The 18,955-nt window shown below is 34.3% G+C and overlaps 1 protein-coding gene across 10 annotated transcripts in view; it reads left to right on the forward strand.

Moving 5' to 3' along the window:
* ANKRD28 (ankyrin repeat domain 28) overlaps positions 1 to 18,955 on the forward strand; it is a 94,260-nt gene that overhangs the window by 26,308 nt on the left and 48,997 nt on the right. For 6 of the 10 annotated variants that reach the window (XR_015733982.1, XR_015733981.1, XM_034402229.3 and 3 more), the window contains exons 2-8: positions 913 to 996; positions 4,473 to 4,551; positions 6,093 to 6,163; positions 7,251 to 7,451; positions 9,031 to 9,118; positions 10,404 to 10,546; positions 18,739 to 18,951. Coding sequence is in view for 8 of the 10 variants with exons in the window: in XM_034402229.3 (XP_034258120.1) it covers positions 913 to 996; positions 4,473 to 4,551; positions 6,093 to 6,163; positions 7,251 to 7,451; positions 9,031 to 9,118; positions 10,404 to 10,546; positions 18,739 to 18,951 (879 nt within the window). In the remaining 2 variants the exon portion in view is untranslated. The remainder of the gene's footprint in view (positions 1 to 912; positions 997 to 4,472; positions 4,552 to 6,092; positions 6,164 to 7,250; positions 7,452 to 9,030; positions 9,119 to 10,403; positions 10,547 to 18,738; positions 18,952 to 18,955) is intronic. The other 4 variants (XM_087892596.1, XM_034402226.3, XM_087892597.1 and 1 more) reach the window with 2 other exon arrangements.

Below are 18,955 nucleotides of genomic sequence, written 5' to 3' on the forward strand. Positions count from 1 at the left end.
TAAATATTTTTGCAAAAAATAAAATATAATTGATATATATCTGTCAAAATATAGAAGTTAATAAAAATTCAGTATATACTGCCTAATTCCTATTTTATGGAAATCGGTATTTTCTAACATTCTAAAGAGGATTATTGTGGCTATTTTCTTTAGAAATAAAAAGGGGAAATGCTTAATGGTCAGCATCATCTGCTAGTTTAATGGATCTAATTGGCTGAGAATTCTTTTTTAAGAACTCATATGTTATGCTCTGTTCTTAAACATGTAAACATAGATCCTGTGGTTTTAAACTACTTAATCTTGTAATAGAAGCTAATGTTCTATTAAGATTTATAGTGATTTATTATACTATGGCATATGTGCAGTGTTTTGTGATGATGATAAAACATGTACAATATATATTTTTAGAGATATGTAATGATTGTCATGAGATAATTCAGATATTTTGCACTTCTTTGCTTATCATAATAAACTACGTTCCTCTATTTTCTATTGGCAAGTTTTAAATGATGATAGGACACATGCAGTAGATATTTTTCAAAATATGTAATGAATATTATCAGATAATTTAGATATTCTGCACTTCCTTGCTTATCACAATAACTTCATAAATTTTCCTATATTTTCTGTTGGTAAGTGAATGTGTTACTATATTTTTTAAACGTGATGTGGTAAGGATATATATCCTTTTCTTTCTGTGGCAATGTGTTAATACCATTATAGAGTACATTTTTGTTTTGTTTTGAAAATAGTACAGTTGTTTTAAGCAGGATATTTTTTAATGATGGCTTTTGTAACTTTCTAAGATAACTTTCTAAATGTTTTAAGTTATTCATGATTTAATATATAATTGCATTTGAACACCTACCTGAAAATTAAAATTAAAGTATATTGTTATTGTTTATATTTCAGCCACCACTTGTCCAAGCTATATTTAATGGAGATCCTGACGAAGTTCGTGCACTAATTTTTAAAAAAGAAGATGTCAATTTTCAGGTAAGCAGATTTGTTTTCTCTTTATAGTGCTTTCTCCATTTTAGGATACTATTTAATCTTAGTAAATTCAATTCATGCAAGTAAAGCATGCATGAAAAACACATAGAAAACATTTTCTCTGACAGATTTTAGCTATTTTTTAGTGTACCAATCTTAAACAGGTGTCTCATACTTTTAAAAAATATTTTTAAAGATTCAATTATCATCGACAAATTGCAAGAAAGACAACTGTTATGATAAATGTCATTTTGACCCTTTATTTAGTCATATAATTTATTTGTGTTTATTCTCCATGTTGATACTCTACTATCAAAAAATTTCTGAATATGTTATTCGGCAATTTAATAGAACTGGAGTTCATTTTCTTTCATGAATGCAAGAAAGCTTCCTAATACCATTTGGTATACCATGCATACCAAAGCTCCCTAATCACCTTATTACTATTATTAGAAAGTTTTCATTTATTATTGGCTTTATTGGAGAAAAAAATCCAATAAAATGTTAAAATGTTGCATACTTCTTTCAGTGTTCTATCATAAATATTATTCCATTAATGTAAAAAATTACATGGGGCCCAAGTACCTCAAAATAAATATTTTTATAACAAAGTCATTCAGTTAAAATTAGTGATTTAACAGTTTCCTTTTGTCATTTCTAAATCTTTTAAGTTCCTCCCCCCAAAAAAAATAAAAAAAAAATGGAGGAAGTTAAAAGATTTTTGTAGCACTTGGGAGCTTATTAGGTCTTGAACCTGTGCCATTGTTCACATAATATAATCCAACCAGTAGTGGGTTTCAAATCCCGGCGCTACCGGTTCGGTATTGGTAGCACGAGCGTGCGGTGCTTCTGCGCATGCACAGAGCGTTTTTGATGGTGAGTGAGCGGAGCCTCCCGCCGCCGCTACTACCAGTTTGCCTGAACCGGGAGCAATCCACCACTGAATCAACTTTGCGTATTCCATTCCTTCTTCCCTCCTCTGTCTCTTTACACAGATAGAGCACATAACTCATTAAACTGTTTTGGATTTTTTCCACTATTTATGTCATTGGCTACATAAAAACAGGGTATGAAAGGGTGGGTTATAGTTACTATGAAGGGCAATATTATTTTTACATCTATGCAGTTATATTTTCTATATATATCTGTTTGGAAATGGTGTATAGTATCTGTAACTTTACATTCCTGATTAAAAGTAAACTCTGAATTTATGTGCTAATAAAAAAGCATGATTAACATTCTATCCATTAGTTTGGCACACTATGAGAAATATATTTTATGTACTAATAAGAAACAGCAATGGCAGTTTAACTATTTCTTTGTGATATTTGATTATGTAACATTATATAAATTCTTAATAACCACATAGATAAAATTTTCTCATGACAATCTGCCTAATCTGTTCATTTGCTAAAAATAATCATTTGGCAAATGGAATTTCCTGAATAAATGTAGGAAATATTCATTTTATTGATTTATATGTCATTAAGTATTTTGTTGGTATGAAGCAACAAAAGGGGCATCTAGTGCATTCTGGAAGAAGATCTAGAGTAAAGTCAAATGAGCACAGATAGGAGTCTATATGAAGACTTAACCTTGTGGTGATAGTGAGAGAAGCATACTTTTTATTTTTCCACCTTTATTGCATCTGCAGATTGCTGTCAGTAGCCCTGTTTCAGGTGACCAGGGAGCTCCTGCAAGGCCATTTTAAGGAATATTCTTAGCATCTGTCAAACATAATCACTTGATTTGTCAGAGTTGAATTCTGACTAGGCAGATCCTTTAGAAGTAACTGAAACAAGTCTGAGCTCTATTATCTGGGAGGAGTTTAAAGCAATAGATCCTGAGGAAGTGGGCAAGATTTTCATGCGTATGAGCTTGGCCAAATGTATTCTAGACCTTTGCCCCTCCTTGGTTAAAGCCTCCCAGGAGGTGGCATGTGGATGGGACCAAGCAGTGGTTAATGCTTCTTTGTGGAAAAAGGTAGTACTGCTTGCCTTGAAGAAGGTAGTGGTGTGCTTGTTTTCAAAAGCTGTCAGTGTACCCAGCCATGTTATAGTGTGAGCTCAGACTGGGATATAGCAGGAGATCATGAGTTCAAGTCCCGCTTTAGTTGGTTGATAGCTGGTTGATTTGGGGCCTGTCCCTTTCTCAGCCCAACCTACCTCATAGTTATGTGGAGGAAATAGGAGGAGGAAGGTGTGTTGGATATGTTTGCTACCTTGAGTTATTTGTAAAAATAATAAAGGGGTACAAATAAATAAATATATAAAAATAAAATAGCACTGAAGCAGCATTGATTGCATCTGCTCATAATCTTTGGAGGGCTCAGAGATGGTGCAACTTTCCTGGCTGTACTGAGTCTCTTGATGACTTTCAATGCCATTGATCCTGGGATCCTTCTGGACTGTCACTGGGATTGTGAATGGGAGACATCATTTTATGGTGATTCTTTTTTCTTTGTGACTGGTTCCAGTTGATGTTGATGGGTAAGGAGAAGTAGAGCCCAAGGCTCATGTAGCATGTAGTGCCCAAAGGCTCAGGTCTCTCCTCTCCTCTCCTCCCCCCCCCATATTTACATGAAATCATTGGGTAAGGTTATCAGATAGCAGAGGGTACAATGTCATCAATCTGTTGATGATACCCAGCTTTATGTTTCTATACCTGATCGGGCACATGGATGCTGTTCCAGTGCTATCAAAGTACCTGGACGCTGCAAGGTTCTGGATGAGGACACATTGACTTTGACTCAATCCTGACAAGGTAGTGCCTTTTTGTCTCTTTGACACTGGAAGATGTTGTACTCACCTGGATCATGCCTTGTTTTTGTTTGATTATTTTATTTACTGTTTTATGGTTATGCTTTGTTGTTATGAGCCACCCAGAATTGTTTAAGATGGACAGCCATACAAATCTTTTAAATATACATAAAATAAATAAATATTTTAGTAGAATTCAGTTCAATTAATCACTGCAGAAATTCAGGGGCTTACTAGCATAATTATTTCTGCCATTACCACCTATTTAAATTATACCAATAATCTTGTTTATCCAATCAGTGCTTTATTTGTTATTTTATTTTTAGAGTGAGGACTTATTTAGTTTTTTAAAGTTATGATTCATCTACATAATAGCAAGTAAAATTTAACAAATTAGAATTATTTATTTAAGCAGTACTCTTTTTTTAACAAAATGTAAAACTTTTAAATATCTCATTTAAATAAAAAGAAATTTTTTGTCTTGAAGATTAGCAATGTATTTATATAGACATCTGTATGAATTTTAAAATATATTTTCTCCTGTATAATTTTGCCTTACATGGTTTTATTGTTTTATATTTTCAGTTTTAATATACTGCTTAAATAAAAAAATCTAAAAGCAAATTATAAATATTTTATGCCAGAATTTTAAATTTAAAATTGTAAATAGTTTTATGAGTGAGGTTACTAAAGTTTAATATTTTTCTTCTCTTAATAAAGGATAATGAAAAGCGGACCCCTTTACATGCTGCTGCATATTTTGGAGATGCAGAAATTATTGAGTTGCTTATTTTATCTGGTATGAAGCTTTTTGTTTATATGGGGAAAACTCTTCATATGGAAAATCTTTTTTACAAATCCTTGCAAATGTAGTAAGAAATATTGATACTCTAATTTTTATATATTAACTGTTTTAATACCAACCAAAGATCAATTTTGTGGACATCCATTTCTAAAGAAATATAAATGCCAGAATAATATTACATTTCTGGCAATTATATTGTTTCTGTTGATTCAAAAAAAAAAAAAAATCACAGATAAATCAAGTTTTAATTAAAATATTCCTTTTAAAGCAAGCAACAAAAAAATATAACATTTAGAAAAAGTATCAGGAGAGTTAGTATCAATTTTATAGAAAAAAAATGTCAGATGTTATGCATTAGCTTATTAAAAACAATGGTTAGAAATAAGTATTAGGAAGATCTATGTGCTAAATTGTCACATTAACATTTCAATATTTTCTAATATTTTTATATGAAAATGTAAGGATTCTAAACTGTTTTGATTGGAGGAATTTGGGGTATTGCTAGAATATCCCAAATTTTCTAGACTGGAAAATGTATGTATTCAGTTGTTTTAATGATTATAAGCATGCTAAAAGTGGAAGTAACGAAGCTCTGCCTGAGGTTCTAACCATTGCATATCCCCATAGCCATCTAATCATGGGAGCACAAGTCTTCCTCAACCCCTTGGGCCTGGAAGCTTTAATTGGTTAAGTATACAGAAGTCTGCCACAAGCCAGAAATCCTCGCTGGCTAGACCCAAAAGTGTGCAGGGCTTCACCCTGCCCCACCACACCTGGACGGCCTTAACCAGCTAGGCCCAGCACTTCATGGGCCTCTTCTCCCATCATTCCTGGGAGATCTTGCTTTCTCCTTGCCCCAGCACAGCCAGAAAGCCTCAGCCACTTAAACCTAGCAACACAAGGGTCTCCCCACCCAACACTAGCCACCTCATTTAATGACCATGACCTATGACCAAAATTCTGGGTTCAATTGTGGTTGTCGGTGTAGCTCAGTGAGTCGAATTGTGTATCATAACTTCTAAAAGATCAGTATAAGAAAATTAAATAAACGATAAGTAAAGCATGTAGTAAGCATGTTATGTAGTATTGCAATTTTGAAAAAAAGTAGACGTCTCTCTTAGAACAGGAGTTTGATGAGGAAATAGGTTTGCTTATTTTTACTAATAACTTTACTAACTTGATTGTTTGATTTGAAAACATGCCATTTTATATACCTATCTCATGTTTTAATGTTTTTCTAATAGTAATGCATGCATGCATTCATTTTATTTTTATTTATTTTAATCCAATTAGCCTTTTTAACTCTTTTTTAAAACTTGCCTTGATAATTTTATCCCTAGGGATACGCCTCAGTTAATAAACTGAAGTTAGTAGTTCTTAAGTTTATTATTAATGTGATTTTTAAATAAAAACCTGAAAATACACACAATTACAATTTTGAATTCTAATCTGGATTAATTCATATCTTTGTTTTGGACCTTCAGTTGTAGTTTCCTAAAAGTTAATACAGTAATTTTCTGTGCATTTATTTACAGGAGCTAGAGTTAATGCCAAAGACAGCAAGTGGTTATCTCCTTTACACCGAGCTGTTGCAACACGTAGTGAGGTATGCAAACTTTTTTTAACCACTTAAATATATTTTATTTCAGAATATTTTTGTATTGTAATCTTCAATTTACAGCACTTGGAGAAGGATTGGTATTACTTATACATTGGCACATTTGCAAGCTATATGGAGTTGATACATAACATCTTCCTATTATGCTGCTAGAAAAAGTTTATACTAGGTATTATACCATCACAGTCATGATTGATTCTAAAGGAAGATTGGAATAAGAGGATTCAATAATGACTCAACACCAGTGCTACTTTAATATGTCAAAATAGCTTTTTTAAAATAAATATTAATTGGATTTAACAAAGAATGGAAATAAATAAATCCTCTCAAATATATCTGTATTATAGTTAGAATATCACTTTCCTCTGGGACCACTACTAATTATAAGTATAAGTATAATATTCAGTGGGTATAATTCAATAGGAATTGTGAATTTTAAAAGGGCCTCTGTTCTTCATTGGATTATTTATCTAATAAAAAGACATTTCACTATGATTCATGAATGGAAGCTCAAAGAGTTGGGGAGAGAGATGATATTTATCAACACTACACTATGGTAACATTTAGAATAGCCAAGCATTGATACATGTCCTAACTTACCTAATGTTTGCTACAACCAAAAGGCAGATAGAATTGCTTCCAAAAAATGTAGTAACAATTAAAGCATTTATTTTGCTGTGAAAACTGCTGTGACAGTAGTAGCTACTGTCAAAAAGCAACATATTGTGGGGGTGAGCATGTGTAGCTCAGTAGGAACTTGCCAAAATGTAGGATGTGATAAGAAGCAAATAAATCTTGACAATTGCCTATGTGAAAACATTTATCCATATAACTAAATACCACAGTTATTTTACAAGTACATTTATATGGATTTTTCTTCTTATCTTCTTAAAGGTCCATCAAAACTAGGGCTGATTAGAAATCGGTCGCTTACTATTTTTCATTGGCCTTTTTTGCTTAACTCTCCCTTGAATTAGGTTAGACTTTAATAATATCTTGGTTTTTGGTTTAAGGAAATGTTAAGAGTGGGAAGATCATTAGTAATTATATTATATAATGGCATGTTATTTTTTAGGATGCTGTTCAGGTGTTGTTGAAGCATTCAGCTGATGTCAATGCCCGTGACAAAAACTGGCAAACACCATTACACATAGCAGCTACAAAGAAAGCTGTCAAGTGTGCAGAAGCTTTGGTGCCGCTACTTAGTAATGTAAATGTATCAGATCGTGCTGGTAGAACAGCATTACACTATGCAGCGTTGAGTGGACAAGTTCAGGTACAAATGACTTATTTTCAATTCCCCAAATCAGTCAGCTAACTGCAAGCAGGTGTTCATTTATCTGATCTTACTAGTACATGTAAAAGAAGTAACAAAACATATCTGAATTTTCAAATATGAGAGGAAATCATCATATAGCTAGCATGTTCAAATGGTCTTTCAATCAAGCCATTATTTTTTAAATTTTTAATCAGTTGATATTATTGCATTGTGGAACACATGGAATTAAATATGGAATTATCAAACAAATTTCATAGGAGACACTATCCAGTTCCAAGCAAGCAAAGAGTCAACAGTGTTCTGCTTTATATGCACCTAGGCTTTACTGTTTTCTTATTACAGGTGATGTTGGCCTTCCTGGGAAAACCAGACAGGAAACACGACTAGATGAGCTAAATTTACTTTATTATAAGACTATATTAACAGAATCCTTCAAATCTGAAAATACAGATTTCCTGACTGCCACTTTTAACTGGTGGACCCATTAGGGGAAACCTTTCTAAGTTCCTTTGGCTGCTAAACAGTTGCAGGCTTCTGCCGCTTCTCTTGTTGGATGGTTTGCTAGCTGGCATCTCCTCTCTCCTTTCCTTAAGATTAAATACGCATTCCATTATGGTGGTTTTAAGTTTAATGATCACTTGTTCAGCGACCATTCAAACTTACAATGTACTGAGCAAGTGCTAGTTATAAATGGATCTCATACTTGCAGCCATCATTATATCCTATGATAACATGATCGTGATTTGAGACTTTGCTGGCTTCCCACAAGCAAAATGTGGAGAAGCCTGAGGAATTGGAAGTTGCGATCATGTGAGATTCTCATTTAACAAACTGTGCAGTCCTCATTTAATAGCAACTGGGAGTGTTGGAGCTGCTGTTGCTAACCCCTGCAGTCACATTTTTTAAACGTAAGACTGTGTAGTTTAATGACTGAGTTTGCAGATCCAAGTAGTGTCTTTCAGTGAAAACTACCTATACTTGAAACTGGTTAACAAACTTTATGGTTACAATTAAAATTTTTCCTGTAGCTTGATTCTTGGGCCTATCCTTTATAAAAGATGTAGTGTTAAGATTGGAAACTTTTGCTGGTTCCCTAATTTTTATGACTTTGTTCAGGATTTCAGAAATAAACTGTATTGCTCTTAATAAAACTAATATTTTAATAAAAATCTAAAATGAGTTTACCCATCTACTAAAGCTTAGTAAGAGTTTTGGCTTCTATAGAGGAATGTGGAGATAACATTTAAGAAGTGCAAAAACTATTAAATATGCAGCAAATTAATCTCATAAGGAACAAAGATACTCAGGATAACACTGACTTGATTTTGTTTCTAATGAAAGGGGGCAGGCAGAAACATTTCAAGATTCTGTTCCCTGATCTGGCTTACCTTGAAGTACTGATAGTCTCAGTTATAAATACATTTCAAATGAGTTTAAGTATTATGGTATATGTGGTAATATTTTTTATTTGTTATAAATAAAATGTTATTGTTTAAAAAATGCTACCCGAGCATTGAAGATTGGATTTCACCCAAATAATTCTGTCTATTAAGAAATATAACTGTCTTCATTCTAGATGGTCAATTTATTATTGTCTAGAGGTGCCAATATCAATGCGTTTGATAAAAAAGATAGACGGGCTATTCACTGGGCAGCCTATATGGGTATGTAAATTAACTTTTTTTCCTTGATTTTATTTAAAGCAGGCATTTGCATGCTATATTCTTCCTGCATAGTTTGCATGAAGTTTGAATGGATATATGGGGAATATGTCCAGTATATTTCCTTCTTGATGCAGATGAAAATTTATTGCTCTACCAGTATTGTAAGGATCACCTAATTTAAAATCATGATATTCTGTTACCAACAGACAGTCACATGTTGTTATTAGAGTTCTCTCTCTATGAATTTAAAAACTTTAACTATCTACTCTGACAGAGTTACAATTGGTTAAATGTTTAAAGATAATAATTTGTATTGTAAGGAATAGTAGAAAGCAAAGGCATTTTTAATATGTTCTTTTGCAATTACATATTATAACTTCAGAACTATAACAATTTTTAAAAATATTTACACCCAAGTATTAAAACTGACTGATCAGGCTAGAAATTAAACCTTTTCAAAAGCTTGAACAAAATATTTCAATTCAACCCTAGTAAGACTGAGTAGTTTTGGTATTAGGACGCCCTTATTCCTGGAACTGAAGATCTACTCCAAACAGAACCAGTATGCAATTTAAGGTCCTCCTGGACTCACAGTTCCTATTCAAGGAACAGGTGGCAAGTGAGGGCAGTGGAATCTTTACACAACTTTGTATTGTGTACCACTTGCATCTATTCCTAGCCAAGGGGAGAGCTGCTTACAACGCAATGCCATGGTTACCTCCTGAATGGATTGCAGTGATTCACTTAATATCTGTGACAAGAAAGTCACAAACTCACATAACAAATGTTTCACTTAGCAACATAAATTTTGGGCTCAATTGTGGTTCTTAAGTTTCGGATTACCTTTAGTAACCTCTAAAGCTTTTCATGGCATGAGACTGAGCTATTTGATGGACCATCATTCTCCAATTATATTTATTTATCCCATTAGGTCCAGCAGCAAAGACATGTATACTGGGTTCTAGTATTAGGGACTACCATCTGGTGAAATCCAGTAACAGAACCTTTTCTGTTGGTGCATCTATCCTTTGAATCAACTGCCCCCTGAAACTGGCCTTTATAAAGCATTAAAGATGATTTTGTCACTGAGCTTGCTGACAGAGTCTGTATAATGATTCTACTGATTTGTGTCAGTAGGTCTGTTTTTACCTCAGATGCTGATTATGCGTATGTTGTATGTGTGTATTATGTATTTTGTGGTGTTTTGAACTCTTGTTATCCAGATGGGTAGTCACATAAAATGATTGAATGAATGAATGAATTTTATTTTATTTTATTTGTTGAGGTTATATTGATGTGGTAAAACTGCTTGTAGCTCACGGAGCAGAAGTGACATGTAAAGACAAGAAATCATATACACCATTACATGCTGCAGCATCTGCTGATATGATTAATGTAGTCAAGTACCTTCTTGATCTTGGAGTTGATGTAAGTAGAAATAATCCTAAATCACATTATTTCATTTAATTTAATAGGTATATTGCCATAATATAGCATCTTTATAAATAACTAGTACTTTTAAATAAAAATAAACTTGCTAGCATTTCAGTTTTCTTTTTTAAATGATAGATCGATAGATTGTAGTTTGTTTACTTAGACTTGTAGTTCTTTTATTGAATAGCCCGAAGGCCTTTTCAAAAAAAAAAAAAAAAAGAAAGAAAGAAAGAAAGAAAGAAAGAAAGAAAGAAAGAAAGAAAGAAAAAGATAAAACAGTTACAGAAATAACAGTCTAAAAATATATGATATATGACATTTAAAATTTAACAATATCGAAGTTCAATAACTAGATTTCCAAAATTAGATAACCCAAATAAAATAGCTCCTCTCTAACTCAGCTCATCTTTCTTACAATCAATGAAATTCTTTTCGATTGCTGGCTCGTATTGCTGTCATCCTTTTAAGATAGCAAGTGATAACCCTTACCAGGGGAGGAGAGTCTGCCTTCAATAGAAATGATAATTTATGCCTTACATTCCAGTGGGGAAATTTATTTACTTTTTTTATTAAAAAGTTTTGTAGAAAATACAAACATTTTCACCCCCCACCCTTCCCCCCTCAACCCCTCCCTCCCCTTTCCCACCCCCCTACCCCTCCTTCCCCCCACCCCCCTCCCTAGACTTCCCAGAACAAGCACAGGGTTTAGCATTCACAAATCAAAAGCTAAAATATACTAACAAATTATTACATTTCATATTCTCCCTAGATCCTTAACTCCTTATAATTCAAAAAACAAACATAAATTACTTAAAATTACTTCATTCAAATGCTTATGAATCTTCTTATTCAGATACTTCTTCTGTATGTAATCGATCCATCTTCTCCATTCCGATATGTATCTTTCATTTGAATGGTCTTTAAGATATGATGAAATTTTCATCATTTCTGCCAAATGCACAACTTTTAATGTCCATTCCTCAGTGGTGGGTGGATCTTCCTTCTTCCAGTACTGTGCCACCAGTAACCTGGCAGCCATTATTAAGTTCAAAACTAACTTAGTCTCTATTACAGTACAATCCATGACTATTCCCAATAAAAAGAACTGTGGTGTAAATTTAATTTTTTTCTTTAAAATGTTTTGAATAATCCACCATATTTTTATCCAAAAAGCCTTAATTTTTTTACATGTCCACCATATATGAAAATATGTAGCATCTTTACATTCACATCGCCAACACTTAGGTTGTAAATTTGGATACATACAGGCTAATTTTTTTGGGTCTAAATGCCATCTATAAAACATTTTATAAAAATTCTCCCTTAGATTTTGTGCTTGTGTAAATCTTACATTTCTAATCCATATCTTTTCCCATGTTTCCATCATTATTGGTTCACCTACGTTTTGTGCCCATTTTATCATACAGTCCTTGACTAACTCTGTTTCTGAATCTATTTCCACTAGTGCATTATACAACCTTTTTATATGCATTTGACCTTTATCTCTTGTTTGCTTTATCAAATTCTCATCCTGCTGCAAAATACCAATTTTTTTATCTTCTCTCCATCTGGCCTGCAGCTGTCCATACTGAAACCAAATCCTAATAATTCCTTCTTCTCTTAATTGCTCCATTGGTTTTAATTGTAATCTCACTCCTTCCTTATAAAGTTCCTTACATGTAATCTTATCTTGCTTTTGCTCTAAATTTATATTCTCTATCGCGTGTCTGGGTACTGTCCATATTGGTAACTTATCACTTAATTTATATTTATACTTTTTCCAGACCCGCAATAGAGAATTTCTTAATATATGACTTTTAAAAGCCTTATCTACTTTCTTGTCATAGACTAAATAAGCATGCCAGCCGTAGACCAAACCATATCCTTCAATATTCAATATATTTTCCTCGTTAAATTTATCCAGTCTGTGATTGTTGAGAGGGCAGCGGCTTCATAGTACAGTCTTAAGTTGGGCATTTTAAGACCACCTCTTTCTCGGATATCTTGCATTATCTTTTGTTTAACTCGAGGTTTCTTCCCTGCCCACACAAACTTATTTATGCCCTTCTGCCATGCCTTCAAATTTTCATCTTATTTTAGTATAGGTATCATTTGAAAAAGAAATAAAAATTTTGGTAAAATATTCATTTTTACAGCGGCTATCCTTCCCAGCAAAGACAATTGTAGTTTTTTCCAATTTTCCATCTCTTTTTGTATTTTATGCCATAATGGTTCATAATTGTGCTGATATAATTTCATATTTGCAGTCATAATATAAACCCCTAAGTATTTAGCCTTCTTAACTACTTCAAATCCTGTTAACCTTTCTATCTCTTCTTTCTGGCTTCTAACCATATTTTTAACTATTATTTTCGTTTTAGCTACATTTATTTTAAAACCAGATACTTGTCCATATAAGCAGGTTATATCCATCAAGGCTGTAATCGATTGTACCGGTTGGGTTAAGGTAACAACCAGGTCATCCACAAATGCTCGTAACTTATACTCATGCTGTCTAATTTTAATTCCCTTTATTGTATCCATCTCACGTATTTTACTTAGTAAAACTTCCAGCGTCAACACAAACAATAACAGAGACAAGGGACAACCTTGCCTTGTTCCTTTTTCTATATTGAAAGGATCTGTTAAGCCACCATTAACTATTATTTGCGCTGTTTGTTTTTGATATATTGCCTTAATAGATTGTACAAATTTTTCTCCAAGTTGCATCCTTTCTATTAATTTTAATAAAAATTGCCAATTCAATCTGTCAAAGGCTTTTTCAGGATCCAAAAACACTAGCACTGCGGGGACCTGGTTGTTCCTTCCCAGATACTCTAATAAATTAACAATTTGCCTTACATTACTCTTCATTTGTCTGCCATTTATAAAACCAGTTTTATCATGGTCAATCATTTGCTGCATAACTGTCATTAATCTATTTGCTAAAAGTTTAGCAAAAATCTTATAGTCTGTGTTCAATAATGAAATCGGCCTATAATTTTTAGGATCTGTATTGTCATGCCCTTCTTTTGGGATCACCGAGATAAATGCTGTCTTCCAAGTTGGAGGCACCTCTCCTCCCTGTTGTATATTGTTAAATAATTCTTTCAATGGTTCCACCATTTCCTCCTGTAAAGTTTTATAATAGATAGCTGTCAGACCGTCCGTCTCAGGAACTTTACCCACTTTCAACTGCTTAATTGCTAACACAATTTCCTCGGAAGTTATCATTTGGTTTAAACTATCCCTCTGCTCATTTGAGATTGTATAAATATTCTCTTTCTGCAAATATCTATCTATATCTATGTCTTTGATTTTATCACCAGTATACAGCCTCAAATAAAACTCTAAGAAAGATTTTTTAATCAATTGTTGCTCATAAACCTTACCCTTATATCTTATTTTCTCTATTGTCCTTGATTTTTGCTTTTTCCTTAACAGGTATGCTAACCACCTGCCTGGTTTATTGGCATTATAAAAAGTATTATGTTTTGCATATCGTAAATTAGTTGCCACTTGATCTGCTATTAACATGTTAAATTGACCTTTCAATAAATTGACTGCCTCTTTAATTTTCTTATCTGTTGGATTGACTATTAAAGCCTGTTCCTGTTTACTAATCTCATCTTCTAATTCTTTTCTTTTTGCCCCGTTTCTTTCTATGTTTATTATTCAAATATATCAAAATTACTCGCATATATGCTTTACTTGCATCCCATACCATTTCCATAGATGTACCCTTTTGCATATTCATAACAAAAAATTCTTTCATAAACTTTTTACACTCTTTTACATTTTCTTCATACCTAAACAAATTATCATTTAACCTCCAGGACCTCCTAGACCCTTTTCCACACTCCAATTCCAACCAAACTCGACTATGGTCTGTCAATATTCTTGGGCAAATCTTCGTGTTCTTCACCTTAGATAAGAGATCATTAGTAATTAGTATAAAATCAATCCTTGAAAAGGATTGATGTCTGTCTGAGAAAAAAGTAAAATCTTTTTCTTCCGGATTTCTTTCACGCCAAATATCCCTCAGCTCCCAATCATCCATCATCTCCCAAAACGCTTTGGGCAATTTTGCTCTTGTTAAAACATTTTGTTTAGGTCCCTTCTTATCTTTTTTAATATCCAAGACCCCATTCCAATCCCCCAACAGGATACAAGTTTTATATGCCCATTTGTGTCAACTTCGAGTATAGCAAATTGTAGAAATTTTCTTGTTGTTGATTCAGGGCATAGACTCCAATTACAAGTATTTTCTCTCCTTTAATTAAAAGTTCTATCGGTAAGAATCTTCCTTGGTCATCTGCTTCAATTAATTTAGCAACTAAGTCTCTTTTCAGATATATAATTATACCATTTTTCTTTTCTGGTGCTGCTGCTACGTAGTGTGTACCAAGTCTTGCATTTATCAGGTATTTTTGGTCTTGTACTCTTATATGAGTCTCTTGTAAACAAATCACATCATTTTTAAATTGTTTAAGATAGTGAAATATTTTTCTTCTTTTCTGTGGAGAATTCAAACCATTAACATTCCAAGTCAAAAATCTAGTTCCCATCTCTGGGCCCTTGAAGCAACTGGAGCAGATTCTGGTGGTCTTGTCTCAATTGACCTTTATGTCTTGCTCCTCCCACTGCCTCTGTTTTGGTAGATTCTTGAATTGATTCTTGAATTGCCATCTGGAATTGTTGCTGTCTTGATACTTCTTTGAGCCTAGCTGTCACCGATCTGGTCTGTCTTTGATCCTTGGGTTGCGCTAAATCAATTAACTCCAACTCTTGAACAGCCATCTGAATTTGTAATGGTTCTTCTCCTTGGCCTGTCAAAACTTCCCCCTGGACTACTGTCAGGAGCTCTTCTTTTTCACCTTCCATCACATCCTTCTTTCTTTTGCCTTCTGGTGATTTGGATGATTTGGGTGTGCCAGCCTTTAATACATTAATATAAAAATCTCTTGCTTTCCATATTGTGTTAAGCCTATACCTCTCTCCTGAGTAAGTCACCATTAATCCAGCTGGCACCTCCCATCTGTACTGTATCTGACATTTTTTCAGTTCATCCACCAGAAAAGCATACTCCTTTTTGGCTCTCAAGATCTTAGGGGGGATTTCTTTCATTGTCATCACTTCCTGGCCTTCAACCCGAAGTTTGTTTGTAAACGTGGCCTGTAGAATTTCATTACGTACTCTCCTTGTAGTAAAATATATCACAATGTCTCTTGGTAAATGTTTCTGTCTAGCAACCCAAGAATTAACGCGATACAGCTTGTCAATCTGCCAGCCCAGATCATTTTTTGACTCCCCCACCAACGGTGCTAATACCTCAGACATCATTTCTCTCAAGTTCTCTTGTTTGTTCTCCTTCACCCTCTAAATCTTAAAGCAAATTCCATATCTCTGTATTGTATCATAGGTACATCATCTTCAGCCCTCTGAATTCTGTTCTGAGCTTCTCCTAATTTATTATCCAAGATTACCGTAGATTGTTTAACTTCTTCAACTTTATCATCCACCATTTCAATATTGCCTGCCAAACATTTAAATGTCTTTATGATATCATCCCTAATTTGCTTATTCCGAGTTGCAATATCATCTGACACAGCCTGTATTTTTTCATTGGTTTCATTAATTTTTCATTAATCACAATAGCAAGTTTCTCTTGTGTAACTTGGAGGGCTTGTTGTTACATCTCCAATGTTAAAGTCTGTGGATCTGCTGGAGGGGCAGAAGCTTGCAATCTAGGAATATGAGCTGGGGAGCTGCCAGCACTTCCCGTTCCTTTAATAGGAACAGTCTTTACAGCTTTTGAGGCCATCTCCAATTTAAAATTCTTTATATTTTAATCAGAAGCCAAAAAAGAAAAATTCCTCAAGAAAAATTCCAAACTTAATTAGCGTTTTAAAATCCTCCTTCTATCAGTACAGAGTTCTTTCCAGGCAAAGGGCTGCCAGCAAAACGAAACTTTCTTTGACTTTCACTTTCCCCCGCCCCTTCAGGCTTCAATCGCCATTTTGTTGCAAAGTGCTAATTATTAGTTCCGAAGGAGGCTACAAACGTCGGAGTTAGGTAAAGATACTCGCAGTCTGATTTCTCCTTGCTTGTTCTGCCTGCTGCTGGTTCAAAATGTTAAAGTCCCCTCATTTCCATCGGCAGAATTGGTCGCGGCTTCTAGGTCCGTCCAGAGCGGCTTGACAGGCTTTTAGGGAGTGCACACCCTTCGCGCAGCAGGATCCTTCCTAAGGCGTTTGGGGGGGGCTCAACCTCCACCTGTCAGCTCTTCTCTCTCCCCTTTGCCCGGGGAGAGGGTTCCAAGCCTCCAGACAGCTGTTTTTCGGCTGTTCTGGGGCTTTAACGGAACCGGGGATCGGGCGCTCGTAAAAGAGCGTCTTCGAGGCTCGCGTAGCCAACCGGAAGTCTCGGGAAATTTATTTATAATTGGGGACAGATATTGTTTTCTTACTTCCTCATACAACCTACATTCAAATATTATATGCGCCGTATCCTCCATGATGTTTGCCCCACATATACATGTTCTTTCGTCATACGGGATTTTCCGGTAACGGCCAAATTTGACGTTGGTATCTAAAAGTTCAAATCTAAACTTGACAAATAGCTCTCTCTGCACTGATGGCATTTCTAGATGTAAATATTTTTCCAGGGTAAAAGTTGTTTTAACTGCTGTCAGAAGCTTAAGGGAGTGATTAGTTGAAAGAGTTGCCATGTCCGTTTGCCCATGTATATCTTTAATCCGTTGTTTAACTTGCTTCAGTGTGTCACACAACGGGAACCCTACGCTATATTGATTCAATATTTCTGACAGCCGAGTTAGCCAGGAATACCTTTGAAGATTTGAAATCTGCTATTCCTCTAGGCAGATTTTGGGAAGTCTGCTGGCTTCCATCTGAGTCATTTTTAGCCAGTAGGCTAGCGCCCTAGTAATTGTGTAAGTGTGCAGTGAAAAATGTCCCAATTCAGCTCAGACGGCTGCCGCCGAAGTAGAATTGTTTACCCCCAGCATCCTCCTCAACAAATTCTTTTGAGTTCTCTCCAATATGGGGACCTCTGTAAGACCCCAGATTTCAGCACTGTAGAGCATAATCGGAACAAATTTAGCCTGAAAGACTTTATGAATTGGTAAAATTGAGGCTGGTTGAATACGTTTACTTAATTTGGATACAAGGCTTGCCCCAGCTCTGACCTTTTGAGAAAGGTATTGATGGCGCAGAGTCCAACCACCTGCACTGGAAAAAACAATTCCAAGATAGGTATATTGGGTAACTTGCTCAATCTTTGTGTCATTAATATGCCAATTATGCTTTTTATTCTTATTGCCAAAGACTAAAACTTTTGATTTAGCTACATTTATAGTCAAATGGTTTGTAGTACAATAACAGGAGAGCTTGGTGAGAAGTACTTAGACTTGTATTTCAAGCAGTATCGTGACAATCTAATTCTGTCAAAAAGTTTGACAGAATTAGATTGTCTAGATTATTTAGAATTGACATTTTAAATAATGATTTAAAAATCATTATTCTCTAAAACTGTAGTCTTAAGGATAAGCCCTAAGTATTTTCATGACAATGAAATGTATAAAAAGTAATAATTTACACAGCAGATACAACTAAACACCATTCAAATACTGAAAAAACAACCAGTTTTGCTCATCATCTCACAAATCTAAAACACACATCACAGTGGAAAAAATGCAAAAAGAAAGATATAAAAATATATTAATAATGAAAATATTGGTTCATATCTGATTTTTGCTGCCTTTATATGAACTCTGTTTTAAATATTGCTGAGATTCAACACAATATGGAGGAATGCCCTATCATGCACCTTGCCTTATTTCTTCAAATGAACATACCTAAAATATATTTTATTCAGTGATACCATAAGTCTACCCCAGTCTAGTCTGCACTGACAGGAAGTAGGATTTGTTATTCCTGGGAATCTGAGATATATTTGAAGAAATTAAATCATCTTCTGTAATTTTGACTAGCTTTTTATATTGAAATTCTGTGGGTTTTTACTACAAAGAAACACCATGGTTCCTAAAACTCTTTGAGTATGAGTTCTGCTGTGATGGAATAAAAATATACGGGACAGATAGATGGATGAACAGATGGACAGATAGCTTTAATGAAATTTATATCATTGCTTTTACTCTTTAACAGATCAATGAACCAAATGCATATGGTAATACACCTCTTCATATTGCTTGCTTCAATGGACAAGATACTGTAGTAAATGAACTGATAGACCGTGGTGCTAATGTAAATCAAATGAATAAGAAGGGATTTACACCTTTACATTTTGCTGCTACATCAACTCATGGAGCTTTATGTTTAGAGGTCCTGGTTTCTAATGGTGCAGATGTAAATGCGAAGGTAA

Source organism: Pantherophis guttatus, chromosome 4, assembly GCF_059756535.1.
Source record: "Pantherophis guttatus breed Tessera chromosome 4, ASM5975653v1, whole genome shotgun sequence".
In the NCBI taxonomy this organism is placed as follows: domain Eukaryota; kingdom Metazoa; phylum Chordata; class Lepidosauria; order Squamata; family Colubridae; genus Pantherophis; species Pantherophis guttatus.